The following is a 21,627-nucleotide window of genomic DNA, read 5'->3' as shown; positions in this document are numbered from 1 at the left end:
TAGTCCCACATAATTTGTTATTTCATCCTCTGATGTTAAAGGAACAGAAAATATTCAGCTAAAAAATCTTCTCATATCCACAGCCAAAAAAAATCATAATCTCTTCTCCTAGTTGTGATTCATTTTAACCGCTTCATCCTACCCATGACAAGAGTTATGTCTAGTAATTATTCATATCTTATTGGGACTTTAACCACATCACATGAACTTTTATAAGAAAAGAGTAGAGTTCTAGAACTTCTTAGATATGAGAATTTTTATTGAAGCAGAAGGAAGACATAAGTAAGGAGGTCAACATTGGATAGCCATCATCAACTTGAGAATAGTTGGCACCATGTATGTGGTGAGGGGGAGTGGTAAGAAGGCAGTAGGAGATACTATTTAGAATAAAAGGTGAGCGAATCCAAAGACAAACCCTGGTGTTTAGCTTGGCCTTCTGATAGTGACAGTGGGCCACCAAAAATCCGGTATGTCTTCAGTCTGAGGGTAGGAAGGACCTCTGTGGCTGAGCTTAAATACAAATGCTAGTTTGGAATTCTTAGACAAATCCAATATAGTCCACTCTTTTTCCTTTTGTTTTCTTCCTGTCTTCCATTGAAAGGTAGAAAAGAGAAATATCATAAAAGGAAGTGGAAAAGAGGATGCATCTCCACTCTCTATTCATTTTTATAGACCTCTGAAACACAACTTTAGATTTTTGCTATACTGTATATAGTTCTTTGAGACAATAGAAAGACAAGTGTTCATGTAATTTAAGTAAAATATACTCATTATTGGCATCATAGCATTAGAGAAGCTAACAGTTGTGGTAGTCCAATACATTTATGCCTCACCCATGAAAACATGTTTTAATTGTATGCGGTTTACACAGCTGAGGCAAATTATTATTCATTCACTGAATGGTTGCCCAACAGTTACCTGTTGAATAATGAATAATAGGGTGGAGAGACAAACAGTATCGAATATACATAAACAAATATAATCATAAGTTATAGGAAATGCTATGGAAAGATTATTATGGAAAATAATGAAGAAGGACTTCAGTGTTTTTCTTATGAACTTGAAAACCTCTAGTTTTGGTATTTTACTATTGTTTTTAAATGTGCAATAAGGAGTTTTCATGTTTTATATTACTATCAAAACTTGACAATCATTTATTTTCTTCCATTCTTTTCTTTTTCTTTTAGCATTTATTAGCCATTAAAACCAAAACTCTTTATCCTCTGTATGTGAAATTCAGAATGTATTCTAGTCTTTATTAGATCTTTGGCCATAAATATTTGTTTATATTTCCAATGAATGAGAAGATCTAAGTGATCTTGTAGCAAAAACACATACTCACTCATCCTACTCCCTTCTCTAAATGCCACAGTTTAGCCAGATGTAACGATTTTAATTATATATGTATAAAGTGGCAAATATAACTACTGTAATAGCAATTGTATAAAATCTTTTTCCATAGTTTTAAATTTATGTTAAATTTCCATTTAGATTGAAATTAATCTTTCAGATTTATCTAAAGGTAATGGAGTAGTAACTTTACAAAATCTAGTGTTCAATTGTGAGATTTCCTAGGTCTCATTTAAGAAAACGAAAAAATCCATCTGATAGGCATTCCTTTTGTCCTGGAAAGCTTAATTGCAAGTTATGTGTCTAGGTACCAACCAAGAACGAGAAAATTGAAACAGGTCATAATTTGGTTGTTGATTGAAAGTTTCCTTTTCTTAAATGCTGCTAGGGAAAAGGAATTGCCTATCCTTATCTGTATTCTATCACATTAAATATACTATGAAACACAATTTTTAAACCCTAATTAGCCCTGTTCATAGTATTTATCCAAAGTTTAATTTATTTGTAGTGAAAGAGCTTTTTGTTTGTTTTATCAGAATGAACAATCACGTTACTACTATTAGAATTTTTAGCTAGATCACTACACTTCTCAATTGAAAATCTCAGTAGTAGGATGTGACTCTGTAGTGGTTAAGTGCCCCTGGGTTCAATCTCCAGTACAGGGAAAAAAAAAAAAAAAAACACCCTGTGTGTGTGTTTGTATCAGTGAAGGAACCCATTCTAAGTTAAAATTGACTTGCCCTTTGAAGGGGGTGGGCAAGGACTCCACACACAAAAGTCATCAATGGTGAGATTATTGACAGCATCTTATCATCTTCCATCTGAAATTTATTTATATATCAGTGGGAGATTTAAAAATAAATTTAAGGGAACATTGACTACTGTTAACTTCTTAGCCAGGGAGTACAGGTGAGAAGCCGTATAGTGCCTAAAATTTCTTTACACAGGTTTACAAAAGAATCCTAAAACCAAGATTTGTGGTTGGAAAAAAATTGCTCTTTAGAGGAGATCTCCATTTTATGATGTTTGGACACATTTTCTCATGCAGGATAGTTTTCTTTGAGGGAAGAGTATTTTGGGTTTTGTTACTTTGTTTTATTTTTTTGTTTTCTTCAGTTTTAATTTGTTAAATTTCTCCATTTTAGACAAATCTAGCTTATCAATCCTCTTGACTGAAAGTAAGATGTAAACTTTAAGTCTAGAATAAGGCAGTCCCTGGACTGATGCCACTTTCACTGTAAACCAGATTGTCATTCCTATCCAAAACCAGGCACTCATAAGTTCTATAGCAGGCCCCCACTCTAGATCCTGCCCTAGCCCACTCTGATTGGATGAGGGATCCATGCAGGCCTCTCACCCTTCCTTCCACTTTAGCCCTGCAGGGCTGCATCCACTGTCTTTCTTAAAACCTGTTATTATCCAAAGTACAGGTATGAAGACACGAATTGGTGTGAATATACTATGTATACAACCAGAGATATGAAAAATTGTGCTTTATATATGTAATAAGAATTGTAATGCATTCTGCTGTCATATATAAAAAAAACATAAAATAATATTTCACTAAAATGTTAAAAAAAACTATGGTGGCCTAGTTGCTAACTTGAGCCTTGCTACCTGATTGAGGTTCTCTTACTAGTAGGAGATTATCATTAGCACATGGAATTTTGACATTTGGGTTTATTAAATTGTCTTCTTTCTTCATATTATTTATACAGATGTATTTTACCATAAGCAGTTATAACTTGACAAGAAAGTTCATGTGTTTTCCACCTTTTATTTGGCTTACAACTTCTTTTAACCTGTTACTCCTTGTTTGAAAGGATTTAGTATATAACCTATTGTGTGTATTTAGCTTAAACTTATAAACTGGATAGCCTTTTATCATCTGCCCTTTGTCAGCCTTTGACTACCTTCTTTCTACAAATTCATCTGTAAACATTTGAGTACCTGCTATATGCAAATCTCTCTGTATCCTTAAAGAGTTTACTGCCTGTACTTAATATGAAATTCTCTTCAAAACTTTATATATTTCTTAGGGGGAGGGATATTACTGGGTGTTGAACCCAGAGGCACTTTACCACTTAGCTACATCCCCAGCCTTATTATTATTATTTTTTTAAAGACAGGTTTTACTAAGTTGCTTAGAACCCTGCTAAGTAAGTTTCTGAGGCTGTCCTCTAACTTGCAATCCTCCTGTCTCAGCCTCCCAAGCAACCAGGATTATAGGAATGCACAGCACTAGCTTTATATTTCAGTTGACTTTTTCCTGTCTTCTACAGCTCTTATATGCCATTCAAAGTATGAATACCAGTATGTCGGGAATAGGTAGACTACAATTTTGAATAGTATTTGTATGAGATTTTCTTTGTCTTATTGCAACATCTGTTCTGTTGATACACAGAATTTTATATAAGAAGTTTTGGCTACTAATTAATTATTTGTCTTTGGGGAAAAGTCTCTTAACACTAGATAATTTCACAGCATTGTAATTTATAAATTGGGATGAAAGTATATCAAAGTCCAACATACTTGAACTACCTGGAACCTTTGAACAATGAGTCATCCAAGATAACAGTTTTTTAGATTGTTTTTCTTTTTAACACTTAATAGGATTAATGTCCTGTTTTCTTGACAGGAAAAGTTTTCTTTAAAAGTATTTTCCTGAAATGGATGAAATTAGAGACCATCATGTTAAGTGAAATAAATCAAACTCAGAAAGTCAAGGGCTGTATGTTTTCTTCATATATGGAAGCTAGAGAGGAAAAAGGAAAAGAAAGGTGGGGTGGATCTCCTAAAAATCAAACGGAAATCAGTAGAGAAAAGGGACCAAGGGATGGGAGTTGGGTAGGGAGTGGGGGAAGTCCTGGGAAGTGACATTGGCCAAATTATATTGTTATATTGTGTACATGTATGAATATGTAACAACAAATTTATCAATATGTACAACTATAATGCAACAATAAAAATGTAGGAGAAAGAAAAGTATTTTCTTGGCCAGGCACAAAATAAAAAAAGAAAAAGGACTAGGAACCAGATATGGTGGCACAAACTTGTAATCCCAGCAGCCCAGGAGGCTGAGTCAGGAGGATCACAAGTTCAAAACCACCCTCAGCAATTTAGCAAGGCCCTAAGCAACTCATCAAGACCTTGTCTCAAAATAAAAAGGGCTGGGAAATGTGGCTCAGTGGTTAAGCACTCCTGGGTTCAATACCTCATACAAAAAAGTATTTTCCTAGCCGAGTGTGGTGGTACACACTTCCTACCACCTAAGAGGCTGAGGCAGGGGAATCAGAAGTTCAAGGCCAGCCTTCGCAACTTAGCAAGACCCTGTCTCAAAATAAATAAAAAGGACTGGAGATGTAGCTCAGTAGTAGAAAGCCCTGGGTTCAATTCCCAGTACCCCCCCCAAAAAAAAAATTAAAATATTTTCCTGCTTTTATTATTTTGCAGTCAGCATTTATTTGATATAGTATTAGTTATTTTAAAATGTACTTCACATTGCCATATTTTGTTATTTTGAAAAGATGGAATTATATTTACTTCATATTCACATGGCAGAAAATTCAAATGGTACAAAAGCATATATAGTATAAAGTCATCCAAGTCTCCCAGCCAGTTCTCCTCACCCAAGGAAACCAGTGTTTTTTATAATCTTTACAGAGATTGCATTTTCAGATGATTATATTTTCTGTGTTATACAAATGGTAACATATTGTACATACTTTGTATACTTTGCTATTTTACATATAACACTGTGTCTTGGACATCAGAATAAAATTTCTTACTCTTTTTTTTTTTTTCTTTGCTGTGCTGGGGATGAGACTAAGGGCCTTGTGCACAATAGGCAAGTGCTATACCATTGAGCTACATCTCCAACCTGCTTTCTTATTATTTCCACAACTACATAGTATTGTGTTACAAGGCTCCTACTAATCATTTGCTGTTATGTACAATGTGTAATGAATAGACTCAGAGCATACCTTATTTTGCACATGTGCAACTCAGTTGGCATGTGTATATGATTCTAGAGGAGAAAGCCTGAATCAAGGTACGTTGAATACTACATATTTTAAAATTCTGTTTTTCTTTAGTCTGTTAACATGTGTTTGTGGTAAATCCTTAAAACATTTCAAACACTACCAAAAAGAATATAAAGTAAATCCCCTAAGCTTCAGGTTCCATTTCCCATATGTAATACTTTCTTGTCTGTCTTACGACTATCAATTTTCCTGATTTTTATTTTTTCTTGAACAAATGATTCTCTGGTATCCCCACTGTCTGTGTCTGTATCAAAATTTATTCATTAAATTTCTCTTTGGTGGGCATTTAACATGTCCAGTTTTTTTTTATAATAAGCCAATGCTATAGTGAAAAAACTGTAGATATTTTTTTACAGATGGAAGTGTACACAATATGCTGGTACACTAGTAGATTCTTAGAAGTAGAATTGCCAAATCAAGGAATATATGCATTTTAAATTTTGATTAGTTTTGCTAATTGACCTTCAAAAAAGGTAAAACCACACAATGTTTCCTCCAGTATAGGTTTGCTAACTCTGGATACTATCAGACTTTTTAATTTTTGCCAATTCAGTTGAAAGGGAGAAAAGGGATCGATTTTTTAATTTTAATTTCTTTTTTTATGACTGATTTTGAGAATTTTGACATTTCTGTTTGCTGTGAATTACTGTTTGTATTCCTTACTGGTTTTTCTTCTGCCTTACTTAGTTACTCATTTTTAAGTATACTTTCTTAATATTAGGTAATTTGTCTGTAATTACAAATATTTTTCCCACTTTGTTATTTTTTTACCTTGTGTATAGTCTATAAATATTTGTCTACAAAATTTGACACTGAAGAGATAATGAATAGAGAGTAGGAAGTGGAGAGGTGGTAAATTAGTGGAGGATTCAGATAATTCAAATGGTAAATATTTTTTTAAAAAGAAATATTTTGTGACAAAAATTACAAAGTGCTCTTACCTTCCTAGAGAAAAGAAAATATAAAAATGTACAATGTTTAATTAATTGAAGTGTAATAAATGCTGAGTATATATTTGTTTTATATATTTTTCCTTCTAGAAGTTTTGTCAGCTATGATTAGTGTGCTGTTGATATATATACTTATGGGATTCCTCTTATATGAAGCTGTGCAAAGAACTATCCATATGAACTATGAAATAAATGGAGATATAATGCTCATCACTGCTGCTGTTGGAGTTGCAATTAATATAATGTAAGCTTGGCATTTTTTCACATTAATATTTTCAGATACTATGAACTTAGAGACTACTAGATGTGCATTCATATGGTGAAGTGATATTTTCACATATTTAAAATTATGTAACATTAATTTTTCTTATTAATTTTAATAAAAAACTTTGAATATTATAAAGTCCTCTAGCTTGCTCAGATGTACTGGGGTTTGGCTAAAAATCAGGAATTTAAGCAGGACAAAGTATTTTGTTATTTAACTTTTAGGATACTTAGGTGTTAAACTAGTTTGGGTTTTTTTTTTTAACTGCCAGTTTTTTTTCCTTACAAGCCACAGGATTATAAGTTATACACTTAATCATTTAGACCAGAGGTCAGGAAATTTTCTCTGAAAAGGCAAGATAGTAAATATTTTAAACTTTGAGAGCTATGCAGCTTCTTTTTAGAAGCTGCAGCCCTGTGGTTTCAAAACAATAGCAATCATGTTCATTGTGTAAACAAATGAACATCACTGTGATATGGTAAAACAGTATTTACAACAACAGTCAAACAAGATGGTCTTCTAATCATAGTTTACCAGAGGCTGTGTAGTGGCTTCTAGTCATACTTAAAATAAAATCAAAAGACCCTATCCTGTGTATAGCTCTCCAACTCATCTCCTAGCACATTTGCTCACTTTATTCTGGTCACAATGACCATCTTTTTTCAAGTATATGGAGCACATTTTTATGTTACTATTCTTCCACCTAGAGCACTTTTCAACCATTTACTCTCTAACTTCCTTCAGGTCTCTGCTTAAATGAAATTTGAAAGAGGCCTTCTCTGACCACTTCCCCCACCCATTTTTCCATCCCCTTACAATGCTTTATATTTCTTTAAAGCATTTCACATCACCAGCTGTACATTATGTGTTTGCTTGCTTCTCTGCCTTCTCTACTAGAACATAAGCTCCGTGTGGGCATAGATATGTCTGATTCACTGTTTTGACTTAAGCACTTATTTACCTGATATAAAATAGGTTCTCAAATATTTATTAAATGAATGAGTTCCATGTTGCCTCATTTGTATCTGACAGTAACAAATATTTTTATCAATAATTGTTGGGAAAATAATATTTTCTTTTATTTTTAACAGAATGGGGTTTCTGTTGAACCAATCTGGTCACCATCACTCCCATTCCCACTCCCTGCCTTCAAATTCTCCTACCACAGGTTCTGGTGGACATAGCCATGGGCAGGATAGCCTGGCAGTAAGAGCTGCATTTGTGCATGCCTTGGGAGATTTGGTACAGAGTGTTGGTGTGCTAATAGCTGCATACATCATACGTTTCAAGGTAATATGATTTCTGATTTTCCTATTTTGAATTGTATTTAATTTCAGCATTAAAACTAAAGATGATTTTCTTTTATCAGTATGCTGGACACCAGTGCCAGTTCTATTCATTTTGTATTGGTGTAAGTTTAATGGGCTATCAATAAGTATAGTTCCTTTTTGGGGGGAGGGGGCAACTGGGGATTGAACTTGGGGGCACTGGACCACTGAGCCACATCCACAGCCCTATTTTGTATTTTTTTTTTTTAGAGACAGGGTCTCACTGAGTTGCTTAGCACTTTGCTTTTGCTAGGGCTGGCTTTTAACTCATGATCCTCCCATCTCAGCCTCCTGAGCTACTGGGATTACAGGAGTGCACCACAGTGCCCTACTTAGTTTCCTGTTTTTAATTGATGCATTATAATTATACACAGTAGTGGGATTCATTTTGCTATATTCATATGTGTATATAACAATTTGATCAATCTCATTCCTCAGTAATTCTGCTTACCTTCTCTCCCTTTGATCTTCTTGCCTTACTCTACTTGTCTCCCATGTATAATTAGTGCATTATAATTATATATAAAAGTGGGATCATTATGGTATGTTTATACATAGACATAGCATAATTTAGTTGATTTTTTTTCCCCAGTACTTTCCCATGTCTATCCCCATCTCTTCTCAGTCCCCTTCCTGTTGCTCCCTTTGCTCTATTCTATTATCATGAGATCCCTTTTTATTCCTTTTTTTTCCTCCCTCTTGTTTCCACATATGAGAGAAAACATTCAATCCTTGACTTTCTGAGTCTGGCTTATTTCACTTAGCATGATGTAATACATTTCTTTTTATTAGTAGTAAACACAATGGTACCACCTCACCAGGTTCAATATTTTATGATTCTGGGTAGAAGATTTAGAGAAGGCACAGAGAAGAATAATAGAACAAGTGATTAAACTTCTGGAAATAGTTTTACAATATCCAAGTTTTAATGTATTCTCTACTCAAGCTTTGGTACACCCATGTGATTCTAGTAATTTTGGAGGCCAAGGTAAAAGGATTGCAAATTTGAGGCCAACCTTGGCAACTGAGCAAGACCCTGTCTCAAAATAAAAAATATAAAGGATTGATAGAGTGCCCTGGGTTCAAGCCCCAGTTACAAACAAAATGGTATTCTTTAATCCTGTTAAAGAAAGCCAAAGAACAGGTACACCTTGCTTTGCTTTACAGTATTTTATGTCTGTCCATATTTAATCTTATAACTTTGATCTTTTACCTTTTAGCCAGAATACAAGATTGCTGATCCCATCTGTACATATGTGTTTTCATTACTTGTGGCTTTCACAACATTTCGCATCATCTGGGATACAGTAGTTATAATACTGGAAGGTAAGATCTTACTAAAATCTTCACTGTGGGTTTATTCCTTCCCTAACAGAGATTGGGAATCAGAGGGACACTCTGGGTTAGAGGTATGACTTTTGCACATTACTGATACTTATTAGACTACATACATCAGCTTTTGTGTATAGCATATAAGGATCAATGCATTCTCCCATCTGTTACCCATTTTACCCTTATAATATCCAAGCAAAGTTGGTAAGGCATACAGTGAAGTAAGTTATCCCCATTTGCAATCAAGAAAATTGAGATTTAGAGGAATAACTTAACATAGTTAAGGTTATGCTGCTAATAAACTGTGGATTAGGACAAGAATGTAACTTTTGATTCTTTTTTTTTTAATATTTTTAGTTGTCAAGGGACCTTTTTTTTTTTTTTAATGCAGTGCTGAGAATCGAACCTAGTGCCTCACACATGCTAGGCAAGGGCTTGACCACTGAGCCACAACCCCAGCCCTGACTTTCGATTCTTGATGTGATTATGGATAGTAATTTAGTTAATTCCTTAATTTCCATTTAACTCATGACTGCCTTTGTTGGGTTTATAATATTCTTGCCTTACTGAGAATGTATAATCATGAAACTAAAAGTTCTCATCAGTAAGCTTATCATTATCAAATATTCAACCTCCCTTTCTTTGTCTATCCTAGCTTATAAATTAAACTAAGTATTCTGGTTTGATTGGCATTCTTTTTTAGTGGGAATGAGCATTTTTAAAGTGTTATTAACCTCTTGTGTATTTCCTTTATCTTTTGTAAAATGTGTATATAGTTTATCTTAAAGCATTAACATATTAAAATAAGTTTTAATACTTTAAAAGATATCTGTTTAAACTGATTTGGCAAGCCATTTTTTAATATAATGTAAAAGTTGTTTTTTTCTTTCCAAAGTAAATTTTACTATTAAATTATATATTCTGAATTTATAGGGGTACCAAGCCATTTGAATGTAGATTATATCAAAGAAGCCTTGATGAAAATAGAAGATGTATATTCTGTGGAAGATTTGAATATCTGGTCTCTGACTTCGGGAAAATCCACTGCCATTGTTCACATGCAGCTAAGTATGTTGCTAATGTAAATGTGGGTCTGCCTGGGGTTAATGGACTTCTATCTTTGGAATTAAACATCTGAGCTTATAATTAAGAAGACTTTTCTGATGAAAAGATTGAAGGGAAGAGTGAGGCTCTTCAAATGGTTAAGTTGCAGGTCAATATTGATGGCAGAAAAAGAATTTTTCTCTCCTTTTCTCCCCCCAGTTCTGATTCCTCTTATGAATTTTTTTTTCCTTTAAGATAAGACATCATATATTGGTCTTTACCTTCAGATCATAGGTGTTAAGTATATTTACCATGCTTTTTTCTTTTTTCTAGAAAAGCTAGGTTCTTGTGTTTTTTATGTGTCTTTTCACAATTGATGCTTTTAATTTTGTATCAAAATAATACATGCATGTGGTTTATTTTTTTAAGTATCTTTTAATGTCAAGCTTATAACTGATATCTGATGTTCTTTCTCTACCTGAGAATGGACTGAAGAGATTGGAATAATAAGAAGCCATTCAGGATATGCAAACTGACTTACTTATTTAACGAATAGTTTAGAGTGGTAACACTAAAACTAGTAAAAATTTGTTAATGTTGTTTTTTCCCCATATCTTATTCATTAATGTTTAACTATGTACAATGAATAGTAATAATATTTTCTTGACATTGCAGTTCCTGGAAGTTCATCTAAATGGGAGGAAGTACAATCCAAAGCAAAGCATTTATTATTGAACACATTTGGCATGTATAAATGTACTATTCAGCTTCAGAGTTACAGACAAGAAGTAAACAGAACTTGTGCAGATTGTCAGAATTCCAGTCCCTGATTTTTTATGTTTTGGGGTTTACTGCCTTATTTATCCTGCAGTCACAGACTTGAGAGCAATAAATGCAAACCTAAATGAGAAAATGGAATCCCTGACAGCTGTGTCCATATCAACCACCAGTCTCTCAAAACAATCACTCCAGCCTGACAATGGGAGTCTCTGTTTAATGGTAAAATGAGACTTTGCCATGATTTTAGGATGAAGATGTTTCCCATATACTGTTTACAGAATGAGATGTAATTCTACAGATACCTCATAGAAGACAATCCAAGACCATACTTCATTAATTTGACAAAGTACACATCTTAAAGGAAGCATCAGAATCAGTATTTGCATTTAAAAATACTTTTTAAAGGCCACTTTATATCAAGCCAGTGCTAGCAAACTAAGTTGTTGTTTTGTTTGTTTTGTTTTTTATTATGTAATCTTGACATCCAGCTTCTGGAATTGCTGCTGTCTTTATACAGAAATTATTTCTCAACATATTTCAGAAAGTACTACTAATTGTCCAGAATGGAATAAGCATGTATTCCTAAGTGTTTCAGAAACATTTTATTTCACAAATAAGTCTTAATGTTATTGTTATACTTTATAAACAACTTTTTCCAGATATTACCAGGCTTTGAATCTCAAAGTTAACATTTTTGATTATTTGTAATCTTATCAGAACCAAATCTTTACATATTGTGATCACTGTCATTAAATTACTTAGGAAATATTTTCAGTAGAATTCTGAATGGCAGAAATTAGTCTTAAACTTAGATTACCATATGATTATTTAAAACAAAGAAGCAAGAATGGGGTGTGGAGTTTCAGATTTACGTCTTCCCAAAATCACTTTTTGGTTTTAGAATTGACATAAGGACAGCAAAAGACTGCAAAATCTAAGTAATGATTCTCTGCCTATTTAAGGACTGTCAACATTTTATACAGTTTCCTTGGTAGCTTGGTTTCTGTCCCCATTCCAGGTTATCTGTATTGTCCTTTCAGGGTAACTGTAGAGGGCTGAAGTTCAGTTTGTAATGCCCACTATGTAGATTAACTACTACGCCAGAGAGAATGTCTGCTTTATGACAGAGGTTAGAGATTCTCAATGGAATCCAGAAATTCCAAGATATAATTTTGAAGTTTTCTAATATCATACCAGAAAGGTTCAGAGGTTCAGGAGGAAATACTACTTTAAGAAAACAAAAAGTAAAAGGTTTTTGACCTTATGTGTGTCAGTGTTTATTAAAACACTGGGATAGGGATGGGCGCTGAATCTGTGTTGGAAAGAGACAGCATAAACATTTCCAAACTGAAGACAATGTAATTGGCAACAGATGTATTAAAGTGGCAGCTGTGAATATTCATGTTTCATTTTGTAGCCATTGGTTTTGAGATTATCTTTACTTACATTTGAAGTCCTTTTTCAAGGGGGACACTTTCTTATACTATAACCAAGTATAATACTTATACTTGGTTATCTTATAACCAAGAATAGTTATACTTCTTGGCTCCCCAGAAAATCAAAGTAAAGTAACAATGTACTAGGCAAGTTGTGAAGTAAAACTTTAAATAGGTGTACAGATGACTTATAATATAAATGAAGAACAGGAAATAGAGTTCATTTTCATTAAACCTAAAATAAGACAACCTGTATTTACCTTAAAGATTGTTGGGAATTTATGGTATCATAAAAGGGTTGGTGATACCTAATAAAATTCAGTAGGTCTTGTTGAATTGAATTGTTATTGCAATCCATTAGAAAACTTATTTGAGCTTCAAAAATTTTAGAAGAATATAAGCTTTAATTCAAAATACTCTCACATAATAGAAGTAACAATAAATGAGAGCCATTTCAGTGAACACCTGGGCATTTATGGGATTTTAGGTATCTAGAAGAGAAAAGAAACAATACACATTATATACTAATAATTTTCCAATATCTACAGAGCTTGTTTTTTGTAAATTTTTCTTTATCTTATATGGCTTTTCATATCAGTCTGTTCCCTAAAACATTATTTGATAAAACAGTCTAAAATCATTTGAGTATTGAAAATGACCCCTTTGTAAAATGCAGACTTTTGTAAATTTTAATTACTGTGTTTTGCTTAAAGTAAGGTACACATGAAGTTTCCTGTGCTTTGTCTTTGTAAAGACTTTATTGGTTTCCTGTGCTTTGTATTGTACTTTACTTGGTCTGCAAGATTTGAGAATTGATAGATTTCACTTTTTGTAAGTTGACAAAACCCACAGTAGAGGACATTAACTTAGCTGTTGTGACCAAGGACTGCACAGCTTCTAACAAAGAGCTTTGGTTTGGTCTCTCCTTCACCTGTTGAGCTACAACCACACTGGTGGTTATGCTTCTCAGCTAAACTCTCAAAGAGCTCTCTGTTGCCCTGTGAAACACAGGGGCCGAGTTGAACAGACACATAGCATTAGTAATTTTGTATTGGAAAAATGGATTACAAGGCATAACAGATCACAATGTAACAACTTGGCAGTTCTTCACAATTACATGTTCTAATTAATATTTGCAAATATCTGAGTTACTTGTGTATGTTGTGTATGTTAACCTGTGTTTCACAACTCTGGCCAGATGCAGCCCTTTGATTTGTTTTAGGAAAAGACCTTTTGCTTCTCTAATGATCTTGCTGTTTTAAGAAATATAATGGGAGTGCAGTTGAACAAGTCATATTTTAGAGGACTTTGATATGCAGAACTAGAAGCTGATGTAATTTCTACATACATTTCCATTAGCTATACCTTATGTAATATGAGCACAGATCTTTCACAACTGTAGCTCCTGTCAGTATTGTTTGCCAAATCACTGGATTTCTTGTTTTACTGTTTGTTTTCAACTTTGGGTGCTTTATTTCCATTCTCTACAACTAAGTTTCTTGCTCTTATGAGTCTCAGTGTTCTCTCTTTTGAACCCAGGTGTCCCAGGTGACAGTATTTATCTTTCTAAAATCTTCTCAGACATGGTCAAGATCCAGTACTTGAGCTTCTCTCTCATTATAATGTGATGAAAAACATTTTTTAGAGACAAGGCACTGCTTAGACATGTGTTTCTAGGTGGGAAGGAATCATTTTTTTTTTTTTTTTTTTTTTTAGTAGCTGATTTTTACTGATTCATAGAGCCAAGTGTTATGGACAGACTACACCATACAACCAGCTGTGAAGATAATTGCCAACAAGACTCTGGGTTGTGTTTCTCAACCACCCACTCTCAACATAGAGATAATAATTTGATTCTGAAACAAGCACAGTTCAGCTAAACTTGTTTTCTTTTTTGCATTTGTATTTATCATAATGAATGAGATGTTCTTACAGAATTGAATCCCTTTGAAATAAAGTTTTAGGCAATTTGCTCTTGACTGTCTTATATATAGTAAATTTAAAGTTACAGGATGTGTCCCTAGGTATAAGATTGGTTCATTTGATTCAGTTTGTCTTTGAACCAAGCATAGTCATAAACGAACAGTAACAGCTCATTATATGCTTGTATGAAGGGGATGCTCAGGATAACTAAGGAAGCTTAATATCACTATAGCCAAAATACTGTTTCCAGACCCTAATTCCAGATCTATCATGTGAATCCTATCAAGCCAGGGCTTCAGATTGATTTACAGATTGCCAATCAGGTATATTGTTTTTTGTTGTTAGTGGGAGCATGCAAATTTGAAGAAATTGTGTGGGAGTTTTTCAGTGTTTAATTGTGTGAGTGCACTTAGACCAGCTAGTTTGAGTTCTCATCTGCCTACAAAGGGTTTTAGCTGCTCTTCCAGTCACATTGTCAGGACCAACAAACATTTTCTAACTTTTGTTAAGATTGCAAAACATTTATGGAGACTTTCCCAGGTAAATCTAAGACAGTGTCCATTTAAATAGTGCAATTCAGAATATTTTGAAATACAACACAAAATTGAAATGTGCCAGTATATCAGCTTTCCACCTGAAAGATACTGTACATTTGGAAAGTTTATGCTTCTCAAATCAATGTTATTTAATAAGCCATATCACGTTTTAAGAAATTGTATATACTTTTCCATACGCCCCTTCAGAAACCAGGTATTTTGCATATGATTGATTTTAGAAAGATTTTGAAGCTGGGGTTTATTCATGTAATTAAGATCAAAGTATATGTATATGTATATGTACTGTATTTGGAATTTTCAAATCGGAATTTCTTATACATTTATTAAATAAAGTGTTGTTTTGCCATGTGGTTTATTAAAAACTGAAAATATCCAGTCCCTTAAATTTTTGTTTTCTCCATTAATTAATGTTTGTGGGCCCTAAAACATATTCTTAAAAGAAAAAATATTGGAAAATACATTTTATCTAATTTTATAATCTCAGAGTGCATTGCCCTCTTAAATTTTTAGGAAATAACCAACTGAGAGAGGTGAGGGGAGGGGAGGGGGGATAGGAAGGGCAGCAGAATACAACAGACACTAGTATGGCTGTATGTATAAACGTGGCTGTATAACCAATGTGATCCTGCAATCTGTACACGTGGAAAAATAAGAATTCATACCCCATTTGAATCAAATATACGATATGTCAAGATCATTGTATTGTCTTGAGCAACTAATAAAAAAAGAAAAGAAAATTTAAGAAATAAACTCCCCAAAAAAGTCTTCCAGAGGATAAAAAGAGATTTTTAAAAGAATCTTTTGCTTGCTGTTAGTCACTCGTAATGCCCTTCCAATCCCAGAAACATTGGCAGAAAGGAAGGGCGGAAGCCGCTGTGAAAATCCGAGTGGTTGAGGGCCTTCAAGAAGTTTGATCAGAGTAACAGTGTGGTCCAGGGGTGAGCAAACTCCCTCACAAGCCAAATCTTGTATGCAGCTTGTTTTGTGTGACCCAAAAGCTAAAAATGCTTTTTACATTTTTAAACTCTTTTGTAATGTAGAGTAATATGTGAAAATTGTGTGAACTTTAAATAAATAATAACGCTGAGTAATAAAGTGTCATTGGAAATCAGGAAACTTGTCCAATTACGTATAGTCCATGGCAGCTTTCATGTGACTGTGGCATAGTTGAGTAGTTGTGACAATATAAAATATTTACTATTTGGAACTTTGTAGGGGAAAGTATGCTATCCCTTGTGTAGTGTGTTTTGTACCATTTTAAGGCTAAAACACTACTTATGGATGCAGTAAACTCTTCTGGAACCCACTTGGAATTTTCTGTGACTGGTGAATATGAGGCCAGTTGAGTTACCAGAGGGTCTTTTCTTTCCTTGACCTTTTTTATTTTTTATCTCCCTTTGGGTTTGGGCAGAAATCATAGCAGATAAGTTGCATTGATAAATACTGACATATTACAAATTATTTGATTATCTACTTAACTATTTCAATTTTGATGTGTCATTTTTTGGTCTGTGTCAGATGTTAAATTCTAATTTGGGGTAACAGTTTTAGAAGTTATTATTTATGCTAGACTTTCAGCCTTAATATACTAGCAGACTATATAGAAGTCATTTTAACTATGTTTCCATTATAAATGCTATAAGCTGTGAAATAAGACTAAGCATAAGTAGGAAGTGTGAAGCCTTATGACTAAATATAATCTCTATATGAGTCATGTGTTTTAAGATTAGGAGGTTAGAAATCCAGCCTCAGTGAAATATCACCAAAGATATAATTTTCAAGCAACATTCTGGCTTAACAAGCACATTCACGTGACTTTTACAGAACATTATAAACGGCAGAGTTTTGCCCATGGGTATTACCCGATAAACACAAAAAATGATACTTTAGTTACCAAATAGTTTCCCTGTCTCCTGTCCTAGATTTTGCAGGCATTAGTTCTGGTTTGATTTTTAAATTCTTGTTATCCGTTTTTCACTTGCCAGATTCTACATACTGTTTTTTTTTTTTTTCTCCAAAATATATTGAGTTGTTTTTTGGTAAGATTGTGTGTGTGTGTGTGTGTGTGTGTATTTTTAAGTAGGAAGTATTTAGAGACCTCTTTTTTTTAATTTTATTTATTTATTTATTTATTTATTTTAGGCGGACATAACATCTTTGTTTGAGACCTCTTAAAAGCAAGGGTAGCCCTAGAGAAAGGCAGACCACCTCTGCTCTCCAAACTTTTCTAGGATTTGCAGATCTGACCCCAGCCTATTCTTCCATCTTTCCTGTATTTCCTTTCCAGAAGAAACCTGCTAACAGCTTAATTGATGACAGGGATAATTGGCTCTGAACAGTAATCCCAGTGAATGTTTGGCCTCAGGGCATGAAGAAGGGCTTGGGTGAAGAAGGGCCTGACCTCCTTCACTTATCTATAGTGTTCACCTATGAAGGCTGCAGCACTAGTTCCAAAAGGACCTTATTTGGTTTACAGCTTGAATTGAATTTCAGCATTATTAGAACACAAGCCCATTTCATCCTCCCTTTGTTTCTTTATGTAAGAATATTTTCCAAAGCCCAGGATATTTTTTAAACCTAAAATTAAGTGTTATATAACATACAGTGCATTGATCATTGATATATATATTTGGTTCTAGAAGCATTTCTCTAAGATACCATGATACTAAAATTGGGATATCTCAAAAAGCAGGTTCACTTGGTTGGAAATGTTATTTTCTAAAGTGGATGGGGACTATTTCCAGATGTCATCCATTTTACAATCATTCAACTAACACTTAGTCTTTGAAGGCCACCTCCCTGCCACTGAACATACTATTAAATAGAACACAAAATAGCATGGGTTTTTAGAGTTAAACAGGAAATAACACTATGTCTTTGGAGGCATTTGGGGCCATACCCTCAACCCTATAGATAAAAGATTACATTTTCTCCCATTAGGGATGACTTCAGAAACTGTAACTTGTAGGATAAAAAGTCCATTCTCTTAATAATGATGTATAAGGTCCTAATCTCGTCTCTGCTTGCCCTACCACCCAGAGGCTACATTCTCTCTCCATCACAATATCCTGTCTCCCATGTGTCATCCATGCAAAACTATAATGAGCTTTTGGAAATCATTGTTAGCATTTATTAAGCCTTTTCTGTATTCTAGACTCTGTGCTGTATACTTTATATATTTTTTTTATTTAACCCTCATGACAGTACTGCAAAAAACATTATAATCCTCACCAGGAGATGTTAGATGAATTGCCAAAGTCATATAAATAGAATTGTAATGCAGGAACAGAAGGCCACATATAACTTTTAAATATAATTAGTAATGTAATTTGGGGCCCAGTAGAGACTCATATAGTTAAAATCACAACCAAGTTTTAGAAAACATGTATAAAAGTAATGGAAGGTAGTAATTTAGGAGCACTCAACTTTACAGAATTACATGCATGTTTAGGGGGAAAAAAAAGGAAAGAGGAAACAAAAGTTTACTGTTTCTTGAGTCTTAGGGAGGGGCCACCAGAATAGTCAGGTCCTAGTGTCCCTTTCTCTCTTCATTCAGCCCTCACAACCAAACTACAGGGGTGGGCTCCTCCAAGCCTTTCCTCTGAAGCTGCCTGCCCACTGAAGGCTGCCTGGATGTTGCAACCACACTGGTCTTGTCTGTGATGAGGAGGAGCAGTTTGATGTTACAAATGCACTCACTGGTTATAGCAGTCCCCCAAATCTTAAATCAATGCACACATAGTTTTGGGAAAGGGAAGGGAAGATATCAAGAAGATGGGGCTGTACCTAAAATTGGGCCATCCCCTAGACAGGGTAGAGACAAAAAGAAACAACTCAGAAATGCTGCATAGAGAATGTGAACCCATAGGAAACAAAGCAAAAAAGCATAAGCCTCTGGTAATTCACAGAAATGTCCAGGAAGGTATCACACTTCCCACGAGTCACAGAATTAGAGGTTAAAGTTGATCTCATCTTGGTTGGGGAGTGGGTAAGATCCAGTTGATATCTGTGTTAGTTATAAGATAGCTCCAAACCACATAGATGTTTTCCTTATGAGATAGCACACAATGGTACAGACTTGGAAAAAGCCCTGGTTCCACCCTGACACTCTCACCCCAGTGAGACTTTAAAAATGTTACTGAACTTCCCTGTGCTTCAGTTTCTCCACCTAAAAATGGGAACAATAATTGTCCCTTCTTAATATAACTTTTAAAAGGATTAAAATTTACTATATAAGGTAAAGTGCTGAGAATACACAAAACTCAAATGTCATTACTACAAGTTTTTTTTTTCTGAAAAGTACTCAGTATTTTTTCACTTGACTATTTGAGCATTTCCAGACGTGCAGCTCCCAGAACAAGACAAATATTTTTATCCTGTTTCTTTGCCCCCTTCTTTACCTGGAGGATCCTCCCCCTATATTCTTTAGCTCACTAAAAGCAACTCCTTCTTAAGGACTCTACTCCAAAAGCATCATCTCCAAGAAAGTTTTCTTGTTCTCTCTGTGTGAATCAGGAGCCCCTGCTCTGTGCCTACCTCTATTGGTTGATCACCATGGAGTGCCACCAGTTTGATTACCCAGAAGCCCCTAGGTAGAGCCTTGATCTTGTCTTAGAATCTCCAGTGTGGGAATCACAAGAGGGCTGGGTGAATATTCTTGCAATAGAAAACTAAACATTCATTAAATATCTATACACAGGAATTTTTTTAAAGAACCCTAAGAGTTCAACACTATCATGGCCCTAACCTCTTTCACATCATGTAACTTATTTTATAACTACTCTCCTATGAAAACATTCTAGGTTGACTATCTCACAATTGCAAAAAAACTGGTATTTATACTTCAGGTATGTGTAGTTGTACTATACCTTTATGGTTGTCTTCTTTCTTTCTTTAAGAATACCACAAAAATTAGACACTTTGCTGAAACATCCCAGACAATTACATACTGAATTGCAATTAAATTGGTATTAATGCCCAGCAGTTGTTACCACCTAAAAGAAAGTGATCACCTCTTTCTGAGCCCAGTGGTAGCACTGAGCTGGTTCTTGACAATTTTAAGCTTGCTGATGACAGCATGTTTGTTTTTACAAAAGACTCTTTTTTAAAAGAGGAACTAATAAAGTGACTATTTTTGGCTTGAAAATGAAAAACAACTCACACTATTTTCAAAATACTGATGGAATTTAAAATCATTAATCTTCATTCTCATTGTTGAAACATTTTGCCCAGTATATACAAATATTGAAATAAGAGGCAGAAGGACTGGTTCTGGTCCCAGTTTTGCTAGGTGTGTCTCATTGGACAAGTTACTGCTTTGCAAGGCCATAGCCTGTCTGTTTAGCAACAACAATAATCACACTGGACTTGTCGCACATGCTAAGCAGTGTTTTAAGAGCTTTTTGGGTATTAACTTAGTGAATCCTTCCAAACAGTCCTATGAGTTATTATTATACCAGTTATACAGATGAGGGAACAGAGGCAGAGAAAGGTTAACTAACTCACCCAGTGTTAGCTAATAAGTAGCAGAGCTAGGATTCCATTCCAAATGGTCTGGGCTTCAGCATCCACACTCAGACCGGATTAGAGCCAGGACTGACCTTATCAATTATCTAGTGCAGTGTTGCATGAGGTTCTCAGAGGGCCACCAGCATGTGGGGGGCCACTCCAGGTCTCAGTAAGAAGCCTGCCTGGCCAGCTGTGTGGGTGGGGACAGATGAGAAGGAGGAGGGGCATGGCAGGAATGTGCCTACTTTACCAATGACTGCTCTGCTGGATGTACTAGAACTGCCAGAGCCTTTGTCACTTTTTTTTTTTTTTCAAACAAAGACCCCAAGGGAGTTATTGTCCTATTACCTCCTCTCCGAACACTTTGTTGGTGAGACAATCAGGAGAGAGAGCCTGGTGCAATGCAAAGGAGAGGGTTTGGATTCAGCATTCGGGGGTTCAATTTTATCTCTGCTTTCTTAATAGCAGTGTGATCTTGGCAAGGTGGGCAAGGATCTAAACCTCTCTAAGCCCTTTTCTTGAATTGTGCAAGAGAATAGAACCCTACATCTCACAGGTTGCTTTAGAAATTCACTAAAATAACGAGCATAAAACATTTAACAGTGCTTGATACTCTTTATCTCTTTCTTCCATTCTTTACACCATGATTGAGAAATTGTGAGTGTTCCTATTAGACACATCTACTTAACTTAGTCTAATTCAGGTAGATTCCCTCAGTAGGCATTAATCTAAGGAAGAAAATAAACAACTGGTATCATGAGTCATTTCATACTTATCAGTTTCTCCTAGGTGGAGAAGAACTGGCCCTGGGTTTGAATCCAGGTTTGGCAAGTTGTAACCTTGAGTAAGTTACTCGACTTCTTTGAGTTCAGCTTTTTCACTGGTAAAGTGGGGGTTATGATATTGTCTGACCTCACCAACTTATGAGAATGGAATGAGATGGTGCATGCAGAATGCATAGCATCCATTAGGTATTCAACAAATGGTGGCTGCAGCTGTCATTATTCTCATTTTGGTTTCTTGAGCTTCACTGGCCTCACTAGAAGTTTTCCAGATAGCCTACAAACAGGTTCAAAGTCACAGACTTGAATATGCAAGTAGGATGCAAGAT

General features: G+C 34.8%; 1 protein-coding gene across 2 annotated transcripts in view; it reads left to right on the top strand.

Annotated features, from left to right (window-relative positions):
- The window catches only part of Slc30a4 (solute carrier family 30 member 4), a 28,597-nt gene extending 13,204 nt beyond the window's left edge, over positions 1-15,393 (top strand). Inside the window, exons 4-8 of one of the 2 annotated variants that reach the window (XM_046461429.2) lie at positions 6,434-6,587; positions 7,700-7,898; positions 9,157-9,262; positions 10,202-10,336; positions 14,245-15,393. In XM_046461429.2, coding sequence (XP_046317385.1) covers positions 6,434-6,587; positions 7,700-7,898; positions 9,157-9,262; positions 10,202-10,336; positions 14,245-14,261 — 611 coding nt within the window. In that variant the 3' untranslated portion in view covers positions 14,262-15,393. Of the gene's footprint in view, positions 1-6,433; positions 6,588-7,699; positions 7,899-9,156; positions 9,263-10,201; positions 10,337-10,987 lie in introns of both variants that reach the window. The other variant, XM_046461428.2, reaches the window with a different exon arrangement.
- Positions 15,394-21,627: the final 6,234 nt, after the last annotated feature.

This window comes from Marmota monax, unplaced genomic scaffold, assembly GCF_021218885.2.
Source record: "Marmota monax isolate L192 unplaced genomic scaffold, Marmota_monax_Labrador192_F-V1.1 WCK01_AAM20220418_F8-fsc00001, whole genome shotgun sequence".
Taxonomy (NCBI): domain Eukaryota; kingdom Metazoa; phylum Chordata; class Mammalia; order Rodentia; family Sciuridae; genus Marmota; species Marmota monax.
This window is presented reverse-complemented; position numbering and strand designations above follow the sequence as displayed.